General features: G+C 43.4%; 1 protein-coding gene across 1 annotated transcript in view; it reads left to right on the top strand.

The window, feature by feature from the left end:
* Window positions 1-812: 812 nt before the first annotated feature.
* RASSF3 (Ras association domain family member 3) overlaps window positions 813-18,387 on the top strand; it is an 86,599-nt gene continuing 69,024 nt past the window's right edge. The window contains exon 1 of the mRNA XM_004053505.5: window positions 813-1,141. Coding sequence (XP_004053553.1) covers window positions 1,031-1,141 — 111 coding nt within the window. The 5' untranslated portion in view covers window positions 813-1,030. The remainder of the gene's footprint in view (window positions 1,142-18,387) is intronic.

Raw genomic sequence — 18,387 nt, 5'->3', positions numbered from 1 at the left:
AGCTGACTGAAGAATTTTAGAAAACATGGAAACTTTTTTTGTACGTGGATGGATGGAATTCCCTGATCTCCTTATCCCCACCACTTATACCATGCCTTGTGGGTGACCGTGGAAGGCTGATTGTGGCGGGGACATTTACAAAGCACATTTAATTAATAAGCACTCGATTGTTCTGTAACTATAGAACTAGTTCACCTTTCAGTTGCACTGAGTGCGCCTAAGATAACGATCTTATTTGGAAGTGAGCCCTCGCTAGAAAGAAGGGGAAAAGGGTAAGACCGAAGCTCAAATGAATGACCAGAAAGGATGTTTTCATTCGAATAAACTCAACCCAGTTGTTGACCTCCCCACCCATCTCTGCCAACTTGAAATCCTCCAGGAGGGGCGAGCTGCTGGGGTTCAGGACTGGGCGTTGCGGCTGCAGGAAGCCGTGGGACCTGGGGGGGGTCCCTCGGCTGGGCAACCCCCACCCACCCCCACAGGACCCTGGTGCGGGGGCGAGCAGGGAGTGGACGCAGAGAAAGTTCCCCGCTCTGCTCCCGCCCTCTCCGAAACTCGAGCCAGCGAGGCTGGGGGCGGGCGGACGGCTCGCAGAGGAATTTGCAGTTTCCGGGAGGTTGAGGAAGCGACCCGAGCACAGCCCCAGCACACGCAGCCCTAGCGCCCGGCTTTCCGGGTTCCGCGACGCTGTCGGGAGAAACCCGCGCGCCTGGAAGGGGCGGGCCGGGCTCCCCCACCTGCGGGCGGGCGGGGAGGGTCGCGGCTGCGCGGGGTGGGGCTCGGCCGGTCGCCCGTCCGGGGCGGGGCCCAGGGAGGCGGGGTCGCGGGCGCACCGGGGCCGAGCCGCGCCTGGAGCCTGGCGGGGAGGCGGCAGGAGGGGCCGGGACAGCCTGATTGAGCGGCGGCCGCAGCTGCATAAGGACTGCCCGGGGCCGCGCGCCGGGAACCCCGCGGGGCTGGCGGGCGCCGCACCCCCTCCCTGGCCGCCTGCGCCCCGGGGAGGCCGCCCCCGCGCGACGGGACCGGCAGCATGAGCAGCGGCTACAGCAGCCTGGAGGAGGACGCCGAGGACTTCTTCTTCACCGCTAGGACCTCCTTCTTCAGGAGAGCGCCCCAGGGCAAGCCCCGCTCCGGCCAGCAAGTGAGTGGCTCGCGGCGGGCGCTGCAGCCCGCGCCCCAGAGCTCCGGGGAACCCGCCAACCCGCGCCCCCTGACTCCACGTGTCTCTGCGGGGCGCTCGGGGGATGCTCGCCGGGAAGGAGGAGCGGGCCGAGAAGTGGCTTCTGCCTTTTCGGGTCCCGGGAACGTGCCTGGAGCTTGTGCATGTGGGCGAGGGAAGGCGGAGGAAGGGCGGGGAGGCTGAGGGCCGGCTTCTGCCTTCCGCGCCAGATGGCCTCTGCAACTCCGCCTCGGGCTGCCGCCTGCGGGGAGCAGCCCCGGAGCCAGCAGGCGTCCCTGGGCCACTCCCCCATGTTTCCCCTTCGCGTCCCCGCTGGGTCGACGGTCGGGTTCGCGCGCCTGTCCTTCCTGTTAGTCAGCTTACTCATCTGTGGCCCCCAGAGTGGCTTGGGTTAACGTGTAATAGCTAGGGGTGGCCGGGTGACCTGGCCTCCCCTCTTCCTGGCCCGGGCGCCCTGGTGGAGTGGGGGTCCAAGGGCACCGCGGGCCTCGCCACCATAGGCGCTCACTAAATCTCGGTTGCGGGACTCAGGGTTGTGCGTTTTCTGTAAAGCTAGGTTTTTTGGTGCCCAGATGTTTTGCAAACAAGCTCCTATGCTAAATACTAGCCAGCGACAGCTAACCTTTTCGCCGGTTTCTTCCTTTTTTGGAGGCAGCACGCCGTGGGAAGCACGAGTTGGGAAAAGATGGGAAGGGAACTTGTGCCAGTTTCGCCAGCCGTAGCCGTGTTTTTTGGGAGGCCTTCCCGAAACGGGGCACGTCGGCTGGACTGAGGAGCCCGGTGCTAGAACCCGCGGCCTCCTGGCACTAGGAGCCGCACCAGGGAACCGGGCCAACCCGGCCACGCTCACAACAGATTACAGAAGATTGTAATGGCACAAATTTGTTGCTTTTAGAAAACAGGCGTTCGCCAAACATTTCTATTAATACCGGACTGAGACCTAGAGACTAGAAGCAAGAAGAACCGTTCAGGGGCCGGATGATAACTTCTTTTGGTGGATGTGGGAGGGTGCAATCTGTCAGGGTGGTCTTGCCAGACCTCTTAAGTTTAGCCACTTTCTGAAGTAAAATTCTTTCTAAAATTTGGAAGTTCTAGTCTTTTCAGGCTCTTAAGTCCCAAACCAGGAGGAGGAGAGGAGACGGTGAAGGGTAAGCTGAAGTCAAGTGCCCTTATTCAGTAACCGCAGTTAATCTCAAGTCCCGGTCCATAGTTGTCCGTCTTGTATTGTTTCTAAGGCTTAAGGCCCCACTATTTACGAGTCACTTTGAGTGGGATCTCTTACTTTCAGCAGAGTGTGTTCTGAGAGCATGAGATTGCTGTGAAGTTTGGAAGTTGGAAACGCCCTCTCCTCCCCATGCCCACCCTCCCTGGGTTATAGAAAAATTGCATTTGCTTATGCTTTTTCCATTTTGCTTTCTCTTTCTTGGCCTCTCTCTTCCCCTTCTCCATTTTGCATTTTCTCCTTTCATTTATGTTGCTTTCACCACTTGACATGAAAAGGAACTCATGCTAGTTTGAAGTTTATTCCAGAGGTGTCTGCTAATCTCCTGAAAACTGGCTGGTTCTTGGATTCTCCAGGGGTGAGATGCCACAAGGGCCAAAGTATTCAGGTTTGAATTGTATGAGAATCCTTTAGTGCTTTAAAGAGTAAAGACATCAGTTTTTTTCTAGGTTTATATGCATTTAGCGTTTCTTTCTTTTTTTTTTTGAAATGGAGTCTCACTGTGTTACCCAGGCTGGAGTGCAGTCGTGTGATCTCACTGCAACCTCAGCTTCCCTGGTTCAAGCGATTCCCTTGCCTCTGCTTCCCGAGTAGCTGAGATTACAGGCATGCACCACCACATCTGGCTAATTTTTGTATTTTTAGTAGAGATGGGATTTAACCATGTTGGCCAGGCTGGTCTGGAACTCCTGGCCTCAGGTAATCTGCCCGCCTTGGCCTCCCAAAGTGCAGGGATTACAGATGTGAGCCACCGCCCCCGGCACATTTATTGTTTCTATGTTGTATGCAATCATTCATGTATCATCTAGCATATATATTATACTCAGGGTAGTATTATTTAGCATTTAGAATTAGTCTAACATTAATATGTGTTTTGAAATATCGTGTTGGAAATCAGGACAGGAAGACATAGTTCGTGGTTGAAGAGCTTCATATGTGTATTTGAAGCTTTATTGCCTGCGTATTTTTCCCTTCTAACATAACACATGTAAGGTGCTGAGTTGTAGAAGTTATTTGCCAGGCAGAGAAAGTGTTCTAAACTACGAATTTTAGTGAGTATTGTGGTTTATTTAAAGAAGTGATATGAATGTTTTAAATTCCTGGTAAGACTGGTGAATTAGGGAAGTAAAACATCATAAATATAAAGCAAAGCACTCTTAATGTAGAACATTTCTTTTATCTAAGGTTAGATAAGCCTTTTTCTTCATTTTCATGCTGATGATTATAAGAATAAGATAAGCACTTCTGACATACATCATAGTAGTGAAATTTATCCTTTCTCTAGAGAGATGGAAAGAGAGGTATTGCTAGAAGGATCTATCAGAGATACAGTGATTTTTTTTTTTTTGGATGCTGTACCACCTGGTGGAAAAGTGAGAAAAATGAGGTTTCTAGATTTCTCGAAAATATCCGGAGAAAACAAGATGTTTGTGGTAAATGCAGAATGGGGAGAAAGGGGTGAGGGAGCGGGTGGACTGGAAATTTCTTTCTTCTCTTGCCAGGCAAGGGAACATAGTGCAACTTCTTTCTATCCCCAACAGTAACAAAAACCTTATAAAGAAAATGTTATCATTTCTTTTCTTACTTTAAACCCCATTCTTAACAACAAGAACAACAACAAAAATGGAAAAGGGTTAAAAAACCTGTCTAGGCCACGTGTGGTAGCTCATGCCTGTAATTCCAGCACTTTGGGAGGCTGAGATGGGAGGATTGGTTGAGCCCAGGAGTTTGAGACCAGCCTGGACAACATGGTGAAACCCTGTCTCTACAAAAAAAATGCAAAAATTAGTCAGGCATGGTGGTGCCCGCCTGTAGTCCCAGCTACTCGGGAGACTGAGGTGGGAGCATTGCTTAAGGCCGGGAGGCAGAGGTTGCAGTGAGCTGTGATCGCACCACTGCACTCCAGCCTGGGCAACAGAGCGAGACCCTGTCTCAAAAACAAAACTGTCTAAAAGATATAAAGGGAACGAACATATGACCTTTTGTGGCAGTTTGAATGTCATGTTTATTGTATCCCCAGGGTCTGGATCAGTACCTGATATACAGTAGTTGCTCAGTGAATGCAAGCTGAATAAATGAATGTTTTCCTGATTTGATAATAACTGGGTCTTTACCATTTTTTTTTTTTTTTTTTTTGAGATGGAGTTTCACTCTTGTTGCCCAGGCTGGAGTGCAATGGCGTGATCTCTGCTCACTGCAACCTCCGTCTCCTGCGTGCAAACGATTCTCCTGCCTCAGCCTCCCGAGTAGCTGGGATCACAGGCACCTGCCACCATATCCAGCTAAATTTTGTAGTAGAGACGGGGTCTCACCATGTTGGCCAGGCTGGTCTTGAATTCCTGACCTCAGGTGATCTGCCAGCCTCGGCCTCCCAAAGTGCTGGGATTATAGGCGTGAGCCACCGCTCCTGGCCCCTGATCTTTACCATTTTCAAATGTACTGTATCTTATGGTTCTCCCAAAAACTGTATGAAACATTAACTTAATGAAAGGGGGAGGTATTATTTAGTGATTGTATAAGGCCCACACCTAGATAGCAAGAAGGCTGGAACTCAGGTTTTCTGACTCAAATTACACTCTCTATTTTGTTACTTTTTAGCTATAAAAATAATTTTATGGCTCCATATTCCCTTTGCAAATAAGGACACCTAAAATTTAAGAGTTTCTTAAAATTTCTTTTCTTTTTTTTTTTTTTTTTGAGATAGATTCTTACTGTGTCACCCAGACTGGAGTGCAGTGGCAGGATCTTGGCTCACTGCAACCTCCATCTCCCAGGATCAATTGATTCTCATACCTCAGCCTCCTGAGTAGTTGCGATTACAGGCACCCGCTGCCAGGCCTGGCTTTTTTTTTTGTATTTTAGTCTAGATGGGGTTTTGCCATGTTGGCCAGGCTGGTCTTGAACTTCTGACCTTAAGTGATCTTCCCTCCTCGGCCTCCCAAAGTGCTGGGATTATAGGCATGAGCCACCACGCCTAGCTGTTTCTTAAAATTTCAACTCCCTGACCTGCATATAGTCATGACAGTGTTTATAATTTGTATTTGTGGATTCACGTATTTGTGGATTCGCTGTGTTTCAAAGGATCCACCTAATCATTGTTTTCAGCAAAACCAAAAATGTGGACAGTTGTGTAATTTATTATTTGCCTTCTTGATTTCCCACCAAAATCAAACTACCTGTAAATACAGGACACATTCAGATTTCCAAAGAATAGAAATGGTCTAAAGTTATAATCTGTCGGAGTGTGTCTTACCTCTTAGCTAAGCTACCTCTCCTCCTGAGCCTTTGGTAGTTCATGGGAATAAGGAAATGAGACAGTATTTTTGCTTTAGAAGTAGGATAGTCAAGAAGTCTTGAGAAACGTGAAATTGTCTTCTGAACAATCCACACTTTTAAAAAAAATTGCGCTGAAGAATTTTACTTCAGTAAGTAAGCCTATTAGACTCCACATAGCAGGCCTCAACTTCACCCTTTCGGTTTTCTCTTTCTTATTCAAATATTTTTGTACTTCAATTATTTGGTTGTGTCTTATTGCTAGAATCAACAGTAATGAGCTGCACTCTTTTATTAGTGTTTCCATTAGAAGTTTTAGAGCTAGATCACTGGGGTAAAAGAATAGTGGTTTATGACATAATAGGTATTTTGACTCTACTAGCCTTTTTCTTTTTTTGAGACGGAGTTTCGCTTTTGTCACCCAGGCTGGAGTGCAGTGGTGTGATCTCGGCTCTGCAACGTCTGCCTCCTGGGTTCAAATGATTCTCCTGCCTCAGCCTCCCGAGTAGCTGAGATTACAGGCTCCCGCCACAATGCCCGGCTAATTTTTTGTATTTTTAGTAGAGACGGGCTTTCACCATGTTGGGCAAACTGGTCTCAAACTCCTGACCTCAGGTGATCTACCCACCTCGGCCTCCCACAGTGCTAGGATTACAGGTGTGAGCCACCACTCCTGACCTATACTAGCTTTTTAAATGCTGATTTTTAATTCCCGTATTATGGGGCATAAACATTTTCACCAGACATTTTGCCTAGGGCAAGGTGATTTACACATCTTTTCTGCATGTCTGATATGTTCTGTTCTTACACGATATTAATCCATTGGAATTGTTTGTTTGTGTGAGCAAGATTCACAAAGGCATATTCCTTTAAATGAATTTCAAAAGAAAAAGTTTCCAGTCCTATAAAGCCTCATATTTGAGTAGTATACTCCTTATCCCATTTCTTCTTCTGGCCAACTCACAAGATTTGGAATTATTTGGAAAGCAGTGACACAAAACATTTTTGAAAAGAAAGGCTAAAAATATCCAATAATGTGGTTATTCTTTTTAGACTTCCTTTGGCAGTCAGTGCATGTCATACTGTTAACATTCTTTTTCTGGGAGAAAAAAAACTGACCAAATACTTTCTAGTGTGGCCTGATCACCAACTCTTAGCCCTGGGCATTAGCCCTCGCATTTTCCACCCCCAAGTCTCCAAGCATAAGTAGCTGTCTTTCAATATTTGAAATGTGTATTTCACTCCTAATTTGGCCAAAGGCCATTGGCTAGCAGTCCCTCTTCAGAGGGGATGGTGAAAAGACAGTAGGATATATGATAAATGCATGCAAAGGAGCTTCTCTTCTATATGACAAGTCTTGGCTAACTTAGCCTCTTTGCATCTTCCTCTGTTTGAAGAGCTACACACATTTGCCTTGTAGGAAGTTTTTATTCTCGTGGCAAGCAGGCATTACCTCTATTACAAGGCCCCGCTTATTGTTCACCCTGTGATGTAAGAGCTTTTAGGACTCTAGCAATATTAGCTTTCTCTTTAATTCCTTTCAGGCCCCATCGCCATCTCGGAACCATGGCCTGGAGTTGCCGCCCTCCATTCTCCTTAACATGTCAACTCAGAAAAGTCTTAAAGCCCTCTGTTCTTTCCCTTCATAGCAAAAATTATAATTTGTCATTATATTTTGTTTAATGAGGACAGAGACTAGCATTTTTTACCTACTACATAATATAAATGCTTGGCACTTAAGGTGCTTAAACAAATGAAAGCCTGCTCATTTTGGATGGATGTCCCAGTATTTGGTACTGTTAGTTTTCCTTTATACACAAATGTACACAATGTCTCCCCCTTTCCAAACTAGACCATAAGCCTTCACAGTATCTTACAGGTAGTAGTGATTTAAAATGTGATGATATTGGTAATATCTGTGATTACTGGTTAGGCATAATTCACTTTATATACTTTCCCCTTGTTTTAAGAAAACTCATCATTTATTCATTAATATATTTAGCTGACAATTTATTGTGTGCCTACTATGTGCCAGATACTGTTCTAACCTTTGGGGTTAGGGTGGTGAACAATACACAGTCCCTGGCCTCTTTTGGCAATGTTTTTAAAAAGCTTACCCAATAGGCAAATGAAAATATCTCTCTAATTTTTCCCTAAAGAGCTTGCTCCTTTAGTGTATTTGAGGAAACTTTGAAATGTAGTTTTTCAGGAACACACCTATTTTGTAGTGTGGTAAAGCTATACATTGATTGATTGATTGATTGAGACGGAGTCTTGCTCTGTCACCCAGGCTGGAGTACAATGATGCGATCTCCACTCACCGCAACCTCTGCCTCCTGGGTTCAAGCAATTCCCCTGCCTCAGCCTCCCCAGTAGCTGGGATTACAGGTGCGTGCCACCACATGCGGCTAATTTTTTATATTTTTAGTAGGGATGGGATTTCACCATATTGGCCAGGCTGGTCTTGAACTCCTGACCTTGTGATCCGCCCGCCTCGGCCTCCCAAAGTGCTGGGATTACAGGAATGAGCTACCGTGCCCGGCCCTATACATCTATTTAGATGGGAATGTTGACGTGGAAGTGTATCACTTCCTGTTTTACGTCCCTGTGTAAAACAATCACATTTCCTTATTGATGACTGTCTTCCAACAGAAACGTAATCATCTTCAAGGTTAGAAAATGTTTTTTAAATAACTTCAACCAGAGTTAACCAAACTGGTTAATTCGCCAAAATGTTAACCAAAATTAACCAAATAAATCAACCAAATTTGGTTTAGTTTCCAGGTCTTTTTTTTCTTTTTTCATTTTTAAAGAGATGGGATCTTGCTATGTTGCCCAAGCTAAAATGCAATTGTTATTCACAGGCATGATAATAGTGCCCTATAGCCTCGAACTCCTGGGCCCACATAATCCTCCTGCCTCAGCCTCCTGAGTATTCCAGGTTTTTCTTAATAGTTTAAACAGGTAGTTCTGGTTTGGCTATCAGTAGTGTTGTCAAATAGCTTTTGTTTGCTTAATTTTATTTTTATTTTTTTTTGAGACAAGTCTTGATCTGTTGCCCAGGCAGGAGTGCAGTGGCGTGATCTCGGCTCACTGCAACCTCCACCTCCTGGGTTCAAGCAATTCTCCTGCCTCAGCCTCCCGAGTAGCTGGGATTACAGGGGCATGCCACCATCCCCGGCTAATTTTTGTATTTTTTAAGTAGAGACAGGGTTATACCATGTTGGCCAGACTGATCTCAAACTCCTGACCTCATGATCTGCCCTCCTTGGCCTCCCAAAGTGCTGGGATTACAGGCGTGAGCCACCACGCCCGGCCTTTTGTTTTTGTTTTTGTTTTTTTTTAAATGGAGAGGGCCAGATAATGCTCTAGGAAGGATGTCAGAACCCATAAAAAGTGATGAGTATTTGAAATATATGTAAAAACTTAAGTAACAAATCAGAAAATATATTCTGAGATATAGAAGTGACCATTCTAAAACTGTGCTGTACAATACAGTAGTCACTAGCTACATGTAGTTTTTGAGCACTCGAAACATGGCTAGTCAGAATTGAGATTGCTGTGAAAAATACACACTGGATTTTGAAGATTAGAAATGTACCCTAAAACTTAAAGTATAATAATAAAAAAAAAGAAAGAATGTAAAATATATTATGATAATTAAAAAATTGCAATTACGTGTTGAAATGATAATATTCGATAATATTTGAGTTAAGTAAATTTAATGTTACTTATTTTTTAGCATGGCTACTGGAAAACTTAAAATTATGCATGTGGCTCGCATGATATTTTTGTTGAACAATGCTGTTTGCTAAAGCAGGGCTGGCAGCCCTTGCCAGAGGTTTGAATCTCCATTGTCTTGGTGGCTGCAGATGGATGGATGTGGGGGTACCAGCCTGGTGTGTTGGGAAGATTTTTCTTTGTGAAGGGGAACTTGCCCTTTACTGTTGGGGATAGTTTCTTCTCAGCCTATCCAGGGACACACATACCAGCATTTTGGGGTTGTGAAACTTTTGTGTGGGGAACTTCCCTTTTTTTTTCCCACATGAGCCAATAAGATAAAACTGACCTAATGGCATTCTCGGTGCAACTCTGCCTTCAGTTTAAGGAGAGAAGAGGGCTCATGTTTCATAGAGTATTAAAGGAGCAAGCTTAATATTTTGCATTTTATGGACTGTAATTGCTAACTGCTGCTACATGATTCAGTCAGCTAAGAATAATTTACTAATTATATATTGCCTCACTCGGTTCTTTTTCCAGATGCTAAACAAAGTGAGATAATTAGAGGAGGAAAAAGGGTGAGTTTGGGAATTGGAGACCAGAAGGATAGATTTAGAAGATCTTGGAGTTAACAGACTTAGAATATAGTCAGCAAAGAGTTCACTTAAAATTAGTGCAGGTTGCCAGGTGTGGTGGCTCACGCCTGTAATCCCAGCACATTGGGAGGCCAAGGCGGGCGGATCACGAGGTCGGGAGTTCAAGACTAGCCTGGCCAAGATAGTGAAATCCCGTCTCTACTAAAAATACAAAAATTAGGCAGGCATAGTGGTGCATGCCTGTACTCCCAGCTACTCGGTAGGCTGAGACAGGAGAATCGCTTGAACCCGGGAGGTGGAGGTTGTGGTGAGCCGAGATTGCACCACTGCACTCCAGCTTGGGCAACAGAGTGAGACTTCATATCAAAAAAAAAAAAAGAAAAAGAAATTAGTGCAGGTTGACTGTGTGTGTGTGTGTATAGTTTTCTAAATTCATTTTTCAAGTATTGAATATTCACAATGATGCTAGACTAAGTGCTAGAGATTTGGTGGTGAACGAAACAGATTGAAACCTGCCTTCATGGGGGGCGTATATAGGTTCGTCTGACTAGTCTAGATAAGTGAATTTGTGTAGTAATTGTTTTTTTTGTAACTGGCTTAGTTTACTTAGCTTGATGTCCTCAAGATTTATTCATGTTGGAGTATGTGTCAGAATTTCCTTCCTTTTAAAGGCTGAATAATATATCCATTGTATGTATATATCACTTTTTGTTTATCCATTGATTCTTCCGTAGACATTAGGATTGCTTCCACCTTTTGGCTCTTGTGAATAATGATGCTGTGAACAGGGGTGTACAAATATCTCTTAAAGACCCCTCTTAAAACTTTTTGCGATATATACCCATAAGTAACAGTTGCTATAGAATCATATGGTAATTCTGTTTTTAATTTTTTGAGGAATACTATACTGACAAATTTGAATCCTTATTTAAAACCAGGATTATGGAATACTGATGCTTGATTTCAGCTGTCATTTTGTTGTCTACATTGTATTTTATTGAATTGGCATTATTCCCAAATATTGGAAAATGTGGAGGTTTCTAATTTTTGCTACTGTAAATAGCACTAATAAATACCTTGAGCATGAAACCTTTTCCATTATGGATTAATTTTTATAGGATAGTTATACAAAAATGGAATTTTACTGATTATGAGGGTGTGACTTTTTATGATTCTAGTTATATATTGCCAATTTATGTCTATTTTTAAGTTTCATTACACCCTTACTTCCATTGGATATAGTCATTAAAATAGAGAAAAAAAACTTCAATAACTAAAGGCACCTCATTGCTATTTAATTTACATTCCTTTATTATTATTTTTTAAATTATTATTTTTTGAGGCGGAGTTTTACTCGTCACCCAGGCTGGAGTGTAATGGCGCGATCTTGGCTTACTGCAACCTCCGCCTCCCAGGTTCAAGAGATTCTCCTGCCTCAGCCTCCCAAGTAGATGGGATTACAGGCGCCCGCCACTACGCCCTGCTAATTTTTGTATTTTCAGTAGAGATGGGGTTTCACCATGTTGGCCAGGCTAGTCTCAAACTCCTGACCTCAGGTGATCCACCCACCTCCGCCTCCCAAAGTGCTGAGATTACAGACGTGAGGCACTGCGCCCGGCACATTCCTTTAATTAACTGTGAATTTAGTACTTTTTAAATACTTCTGAGTAAATCTCCCTTGTGTGAGAATTGTCCATGCATGACCTTTGCCCATTTGTCTATTACGTAGGCAAAATCTTGAGAGAGCACTGCTTGAGTCTGTGCATTTTTAGCTTGGTAGATGGTTCTGCTTTTTTGAGGTCAGCTGAACTTCAGGGTTTTTTTTTGACTTACACTGTTTGTACCAAAAGGATATTACATATTCAGGCTTTCGTTTTTTTAAGATGGAGTTTCGGTCATGTTGCCCAGGCTGGAGTGCAATGGTGCGAACTTGGCTCACTGCAACCTCCGCCTCCCAGGTTCAAGGGATTCTCCTGCCTCATCCTCCCAAGTAGCTGGGATTATGGGCATGCGCCCCTATGCGCGGCTAATTTTTGTATTTTTAGTAGAGACGGGATTGATCAGGCTGGATGGTCTCGAACTCCTGATCTCGGGTAATCTACCCGCCTGGGCCTCCCAAAGTGCTGGGATTATAGGCGTGAGCCCCCATGCCCGGCCCAGGCATTTTGAAATACTTCAGAATGTGTTTCAGGCTGACATCACTGAAACTCAGAAAAATACTTATTACTCCTGTAGTTACAACATGGGAAAGGCATTGCTAAGAAAGCATCACCATAAATAAACCCGTGGGATTCAGAAGGTGGGGAGTTGGGTGATGTGTTTTCTACTAACCATGTGTTTTAAAAAAAAGGGTGACTAGAAGTTCCTGTTTATCTTTGAATTTCAATAAATTTAGGGCTTGTTTTCCAACCACTCTGGAAGAATTTAGAAGAACCTAACTTATTTATTTTTATCTTTTTGACAGTCTTGCTCTGTCACCAGGCTGGAGTGCAGTGGCGCGATCTTGGCTCACTGCAATCTCTGCCTCCCAGGTTCAAGCTATTTTCCTGCCTCAGCCTCCTGAGTAGCTAGGATTACAGGCATGCACCACCATGTCCGGCTAATTTTTTTTTTTTTTTTTTGTATTTTTAGTAGAGTCAGGGTTTCACCATGTTGGTCAGGCTGGTGTCAAACTCCTGAGCTCGTTATCCGCCTGCCTCAGCCTCCCAAAGTGTTGGGATTACAGGTGTGAGCCACCGTGCCTGGCCAATCCTAACTTATTTTGTAAATATACTAGGTATTGAAAAAAGGATGGTAGGACAAACTGCTGGAAACCTTACCCACCAAAGATAATTTATACTGTTTACTTATAGGCTTATTGTCTTTTGTTGAAAAATTGCGATGAGAAAGGAATTGGCATTGGCATCTATTAGGTTGGTGTAAAAGTAATTGCGGTTTTTGCCATTACTTTCAGTAGCAAAAATCTCAATTACTTTTGCACCAACTTAATACTTTCAGGCTTGTTGAAGCCTAAGTAGAAAATTGTTGCTTAATCTCTTTTATTCTGATTAACTCCTACTTTAAATTTTTTCTTCTTTCAGAGTCTTTTTATCAAGTGAATCTTTTAAAAAGATGTGAAGAGTTACTTCTGACTTTATGATTGATAGATTATGAGCCCTCCTTAATCCCCAATTTCTTAATTCAAACAAGCTTACTGTGAAAATTTTCTTTTTTCTTTCTTTCTTTTTTTTCTTTTGAGATGGAGTCTTGCTCTGTTGCCCAGGCTGTAGTACAGTGGCACGATCTTGGCTCACTGCAACCTCCATCTCCTGAGTTCAAGTGATTCTTCTGTCTCAGCTTCCCCAGTAGCTGGGAATACAGGCGCATACCACCATGCCCAGCTAATTTTTGTATTTTTAGTAGAGACGGGGTTTCACCATGTTGGTCAGGCTGGTCTCGAACCCCTGACCTCAGGTGATCCGCCTGCCTCGGCCTCCCTGAGTGCTGAGATTACAAGCATGAGCCACCGCGCCCGGCTACCGTGAAAATTTTCTACAAATGCTTGTTTCGAGGAATCTTTTTTGATATTTTGCCAGCAAAGTCATAGGAACAAAATTTTTTTAAATGAAAATAGAAAACAACATAGTTAAATATATTACGTAGGAGGAAAAGTACCAGTACCAAAATTAACTTTAGCATTCCTTAGTGTTTTACAGTTAACAGAGCATTCCAAGGGAATTAAAATTCAGTTGATTTTATTGGACTTTAATTTCAGAGGAACTCTGAGATGAGAAATTTAACTAGCACGTTTATCCGTTTAGGCCTTAAGCAGATGCAGGTTTCATGACGTGCCAGAGGTAAATTTAGGGGTACTTGACTGTAGTGAGTAATTTCCCAGCTATGGGAAAATGTAAATATTATGTAGATGGTATAAAGAAACAATATTACGTTTGTCCATTTAAGGTCTGTTTCTATTTGTTCAGACAGGCTTGTGGATTGCTTTTCTTGCCAGTGTTCCTTTAGGTGGAAGGTACAGCCCTTTCAGATATTTCAGAATTTTATTTTCTTTTATTTTTTTGAGATAGAGTCTCACTCTGTCACCCAGGCTGGAGTGCAGTGGCACGATCTTGGCTCACTGCAGCTTCTGCTTCCCAGGTTCAAGAAATTCTCATGCCTCAGCTTCCCGAGTAGCTGGGATTGCCAGCACCCGCCACCATGCCTGGCTAATTTTTATTTTTATTTTTTTAGTAGAGAGAGAGTTTCACCGTGTTGGCCAGACTGGCCTCAAACTTATGGCCTCAACCGATCTTCCCGCCTCTGCCTCCCAAAGTGTTGGGATTACAGGGGTGAGCCACCATGTCCGGCCATATTTCTGTTTTAGAATTGCTTTCTTGCTTTTCCTCTGACCGGATTTGGTCACGTGAAACTGTCAATTAGCATGAATGAGGTGCTGCTGCCATGCAGGGGTTTGATCCTTGGCTGTCATGTTGATGGTCTCTGTATCCAAATAAGTATTTGTGAAATTTGGGGGAAGAGAATTTGGGCTTATTGTGTAGCGGAACGAGTACGTTTCATAAAGGCAAACCTAGCACCGATATCAACAAATCCACTTACAATCCATTCCTAAAGGAGGAAGCACTGTTACAGTTTTAAAATTAACATTACAATGCATCTTGCTTGTTTGAGGTGAGGGCTTAAAACTCAATAATGAAAAGGAGGGAGAACTATAGGCTAAAAGGGTGTGTGTTCTTAATTGATTAATTGCAAGCAGCTATGTAGGGCACCCTGTGTTTAAATCAGTGCTAGCTGTATTATCTTGGGCAAGTCATTGTACCTCTTTGTTTTTTTAATTTATTTTTATTTTTTACATTTTTAAGAGACAGGGTCTCACTATGTTGCTCAGATTGGTCTTGAACTCCTGGGCTCAAGTGATCCTCCTGCCTTGGCCTCCCAAAGTGCTGGTATTACAGGTATGGGCCATCACGCCTGGCAAATCGTTGTACCTCTTTGAGCCTCAGTTTCCTCATTTGTAAACTAGTAGGATGCCTGGAAGTTCATAAGCATTAATAAATGTTAGCAATAGTTATTATTTTTTGAGACAGAGTCTTGCTCTGTCGCCCAGGCTGGAGTGCAGTGGCGCGATCTAGGCTCACTGCAAGCTCTGCCTCCTGGGTTTATGCCATTCTCCTGCCTCAGCATCCCGAGTAGCTGGAACTACAGGCGCCTGCCACCACCCCCGGGTAATTTTTTTTGTTTTTTTGTATTTTTAGTAGAGATGGGGTTTGATTGTGTTAGCCAGGCTGGTCTCGATCTCCTGACTTTGTGATCTGCCCGCCTCGGCTCCCAAAGTGCTGGGATTACAGGCGTGAGCCACCGCGCCTGGCCAGCAATAGTTATTTTTAAAAGATCCTCCTACCTGTGATTATATGCCCCTTTTCATTTGAGGGTAGTAGACCATGTGGAGAACTGACAGTGGTTGAGAGATTTGAAGGGAACTAATAGTCCAGCCAAAGAGTGAAAAATGGCAGGAAATTGGAAATTAGGTCTGTCTCATTGGCTTTATTAACCAAAATGAATTGGGAATCTCAATGTAATTGATCAGGAAGGAGCTCCAGTCATTCCTGGAGGATTAATTTATTATTATTATTATTATTATTTTTTAGCTGCATACCATATTACTGTGGTGCCTTTGTTTTTGGAAAGGAGCTGTTGCCTGCTGACCAAGCCTGGGGGCACCTAATCACAAGTCTTTCCCAACTTCTTTTTCCTTTAAAGCAAGCCACTCCAGTTGAAAGAGAATGATTAGACATATGAAAGTGTGGTTTTGTTTGCCCAAGAGTTTATGTATAAGTTAACACATTGTACACTTTTTTTTTTTTTAAACTTCCTCTTTCTCTCTTATCTGCCTCTGATCACGGGATCCTGGTTAGTTTTGCTTAGGGCAGCTCGCTTGACCTGGTGACAAATTCCGCTTCTTCCTGGGGCTTTCCTTTTTCCTCCAGAAGGTCTTGTGCTCATGGTTTAGGAACTTAGTCACTGTTGTCTTTCTGGTTTTCATGAGATCAAATCAAATAAGGTAATACGTGCAAACCGTATAACGTGCTGCAAAGGCAGACTCTGCTGCTGTCCTTAGAGTCCAGTTCCCTGGCCGTGGCTGGGTTCCCAGCCCTCTGTTCTCTCTCCACAGAGTGACTGTCTCGGCTCTGAGGGTTTCAGCGATACTGGATGCTTCCACATTTAGGAAATAGGCCTGCTTATGCTCCAGTGCAGGCATTAAAGCTCAATGTGTCATGTGATCTGCTTGGCCGACTCTTCAGAGTTCGTTTGTACTCAGTAAAATTAGTATGAGTCTTGGAACCCGGTGGGAAACCTCTTCCTAGTCCTACAGGCCGGATGCGCCTTCTGAGTTTTCATATTATCTCTCCACCCCCAACCTCCCCTTCCTTTGGTTGTATGTTTCTCACAATGAATTAATTGGTTGTTGGAAACTGGCTTTGTAATAATTCCAAATGCCACTGTGAAGATTTTTAATAGCCTTTAAAATTTTTAATTGGCTGAGCTGTAGTGTTATTGATACATTTTTGTATAAATGTTATTATTAACAAGTTAATTCATATAAAGGGCTTGGAACTATACCTGGCATATAAGTACATGTTTAATAAAGATTAACTTATTTCTGCCGGGTGTGGTGGCTCACGCCTGTAATCCCAACACTTTGGGAGGCCGAGGCGGGCAGATCACTTGAGGTCAGGAGTTTGAGACCAACCTGGGCCAACATGGTGAAACCCTGTCTTTACTAAAAATACAAAAATTAGCCTGATGTGCTCGCTTGAACTTAGGAGGCGGAGGTTGCAGTGAGCCGACATCACGCCACTGCGCTCCAGCCTGGGCAACAGAGTGAGGCTCTTGTCTCAAAAAAAAAAAAAAAAAGAAAAAAAGAAAAAGATTAATAGTATTTCTAATGGTATTAGAATTGTTTTATTTTATTTTTTGTTTTTGAGACAGGGTCTCGCTGCGTCACCCAGGCTGGAGTGCAGTGGTGCGATCATGCCTCACTGTAGCTAGCCTTGAACTCCTGGACTCAAGTGATCCTCCCACCTCAACCTCCTGAGTAGCTGGGACTAGAGGTGCATTCTACCATGCCTGGCTAATTTTAAAAAATGTTTTTGTAGAAATGGGGTCTTGCTGTGTTGCCCAGGCTGGTCTGGAACTCCTCTGGGCTCAAGTGATCCTCCTGCCTTGGCCTCCCAAAGTGTTAGGATTACAGGTGTATGCCACCATGCTCATCCAGCATTCTTAATTAAAATAATTTGGTAGGAGATTTTATGAAGGCAGTATGTTCAGTAGAAAGGTTTGGGGATCCAGAATTGGGAGACTATTTTAATTTTGGATCTGTTATTTACTAGCTCTGGGAGCTTGAGCAGGTTCCTTACTTAAGTTCCTTGAGTAACAGTTTCTTGATCTTTAAAACATTATAGAGGGGTTAAATCAGATAATGTATGTGGAATGTATTCCTAGATTATAGATTATTACATAATTGTAAGTGTGGTAGCAATCACAGGTGTGTTTAGAGACTACTGAAAAATGGTTTTCTCTTACTTTTAATCTTGTCTGATGTAAATTAATGACACATTCTCAGTCGACTGTAGTATTGACACTTGATAAACAGTTTTTGAAAATAATTTATTCTCCATCTCTTCTATGTCTGTTTTTATCTGCAAAGTTGTGATTTGTGTTTGGGGACTTGAACAATTGATAGCTAAGCATCAACTTTAAATTGCTTTATGAATTGATGATTGTGTTTATGAAGCACTGGTGATTTGGGGGAAGATGACATTTTAGCTTGCTGTTGGATGCATCAGGGAACTTGAGTTAATTTAGCTTTAAGCCTTCCAGATTATCCTGCCTATGAGCTTCACAAGGGCAGACCACATCTCTAGTTTTCACCATGATATTTTCAGTGCTATCTTGGTGCCTGGCACAGAGGACAGAGGGAGTCCCAATTATATTTGTTAATTGACCACCTGGTTTTCATCTGATCAGACTTGTGTCAGAATTATAATCAAGGAAAAGTTGGGCAAAGCCACCAAAATGAGTTTCTTTTGGTTTCAGAGGGAGTAATAATAAAACAACAGTAATAGCTTATGTATTCATAAGGTGAATTTAGGTGAAAAGTACGTTGGGCCAGGGGTATGGAGATCTAGCTCCTAGGACTGGTCCTTTATTAAATAGCAGAGATAACTTTGGGAGAGTTACTTAACCATTTTTGGCTTCAGTTTCTTCCTCAAAGGCCCTGTCCAGCTGTGTGGCAAATGGTTAGTTTATTCTGGAGCAGAATTACTGATTGGAGGGAAAGTAACAGCAATAGGACTTGAGAGGGCTTCACAAATGTTTTGAGATGCCAAATGAATTAGTTT

The sequence above is a fragment of the Gorilla gorilla genome, chromosome 10 (assembly GCF_029281585.2).
Source record: "Gorilla gorilla gorilla isolate KB3781 chromosome 10, NHGRI_mGorGor1-v2.1_pri, whole genome shotgun sequence".
NCBI classification, from domain to species: Eukaryota; Metazoa; Chordata; class Mammalia; order Primates; family Hominidae; genus Gorilla; species Gorilla gorilla.
The sequence above is the reverse complement of the archived record's forward strand: the minus strand, read 5'-3'. Positions and strand labels throughout refer to the sequence as shown.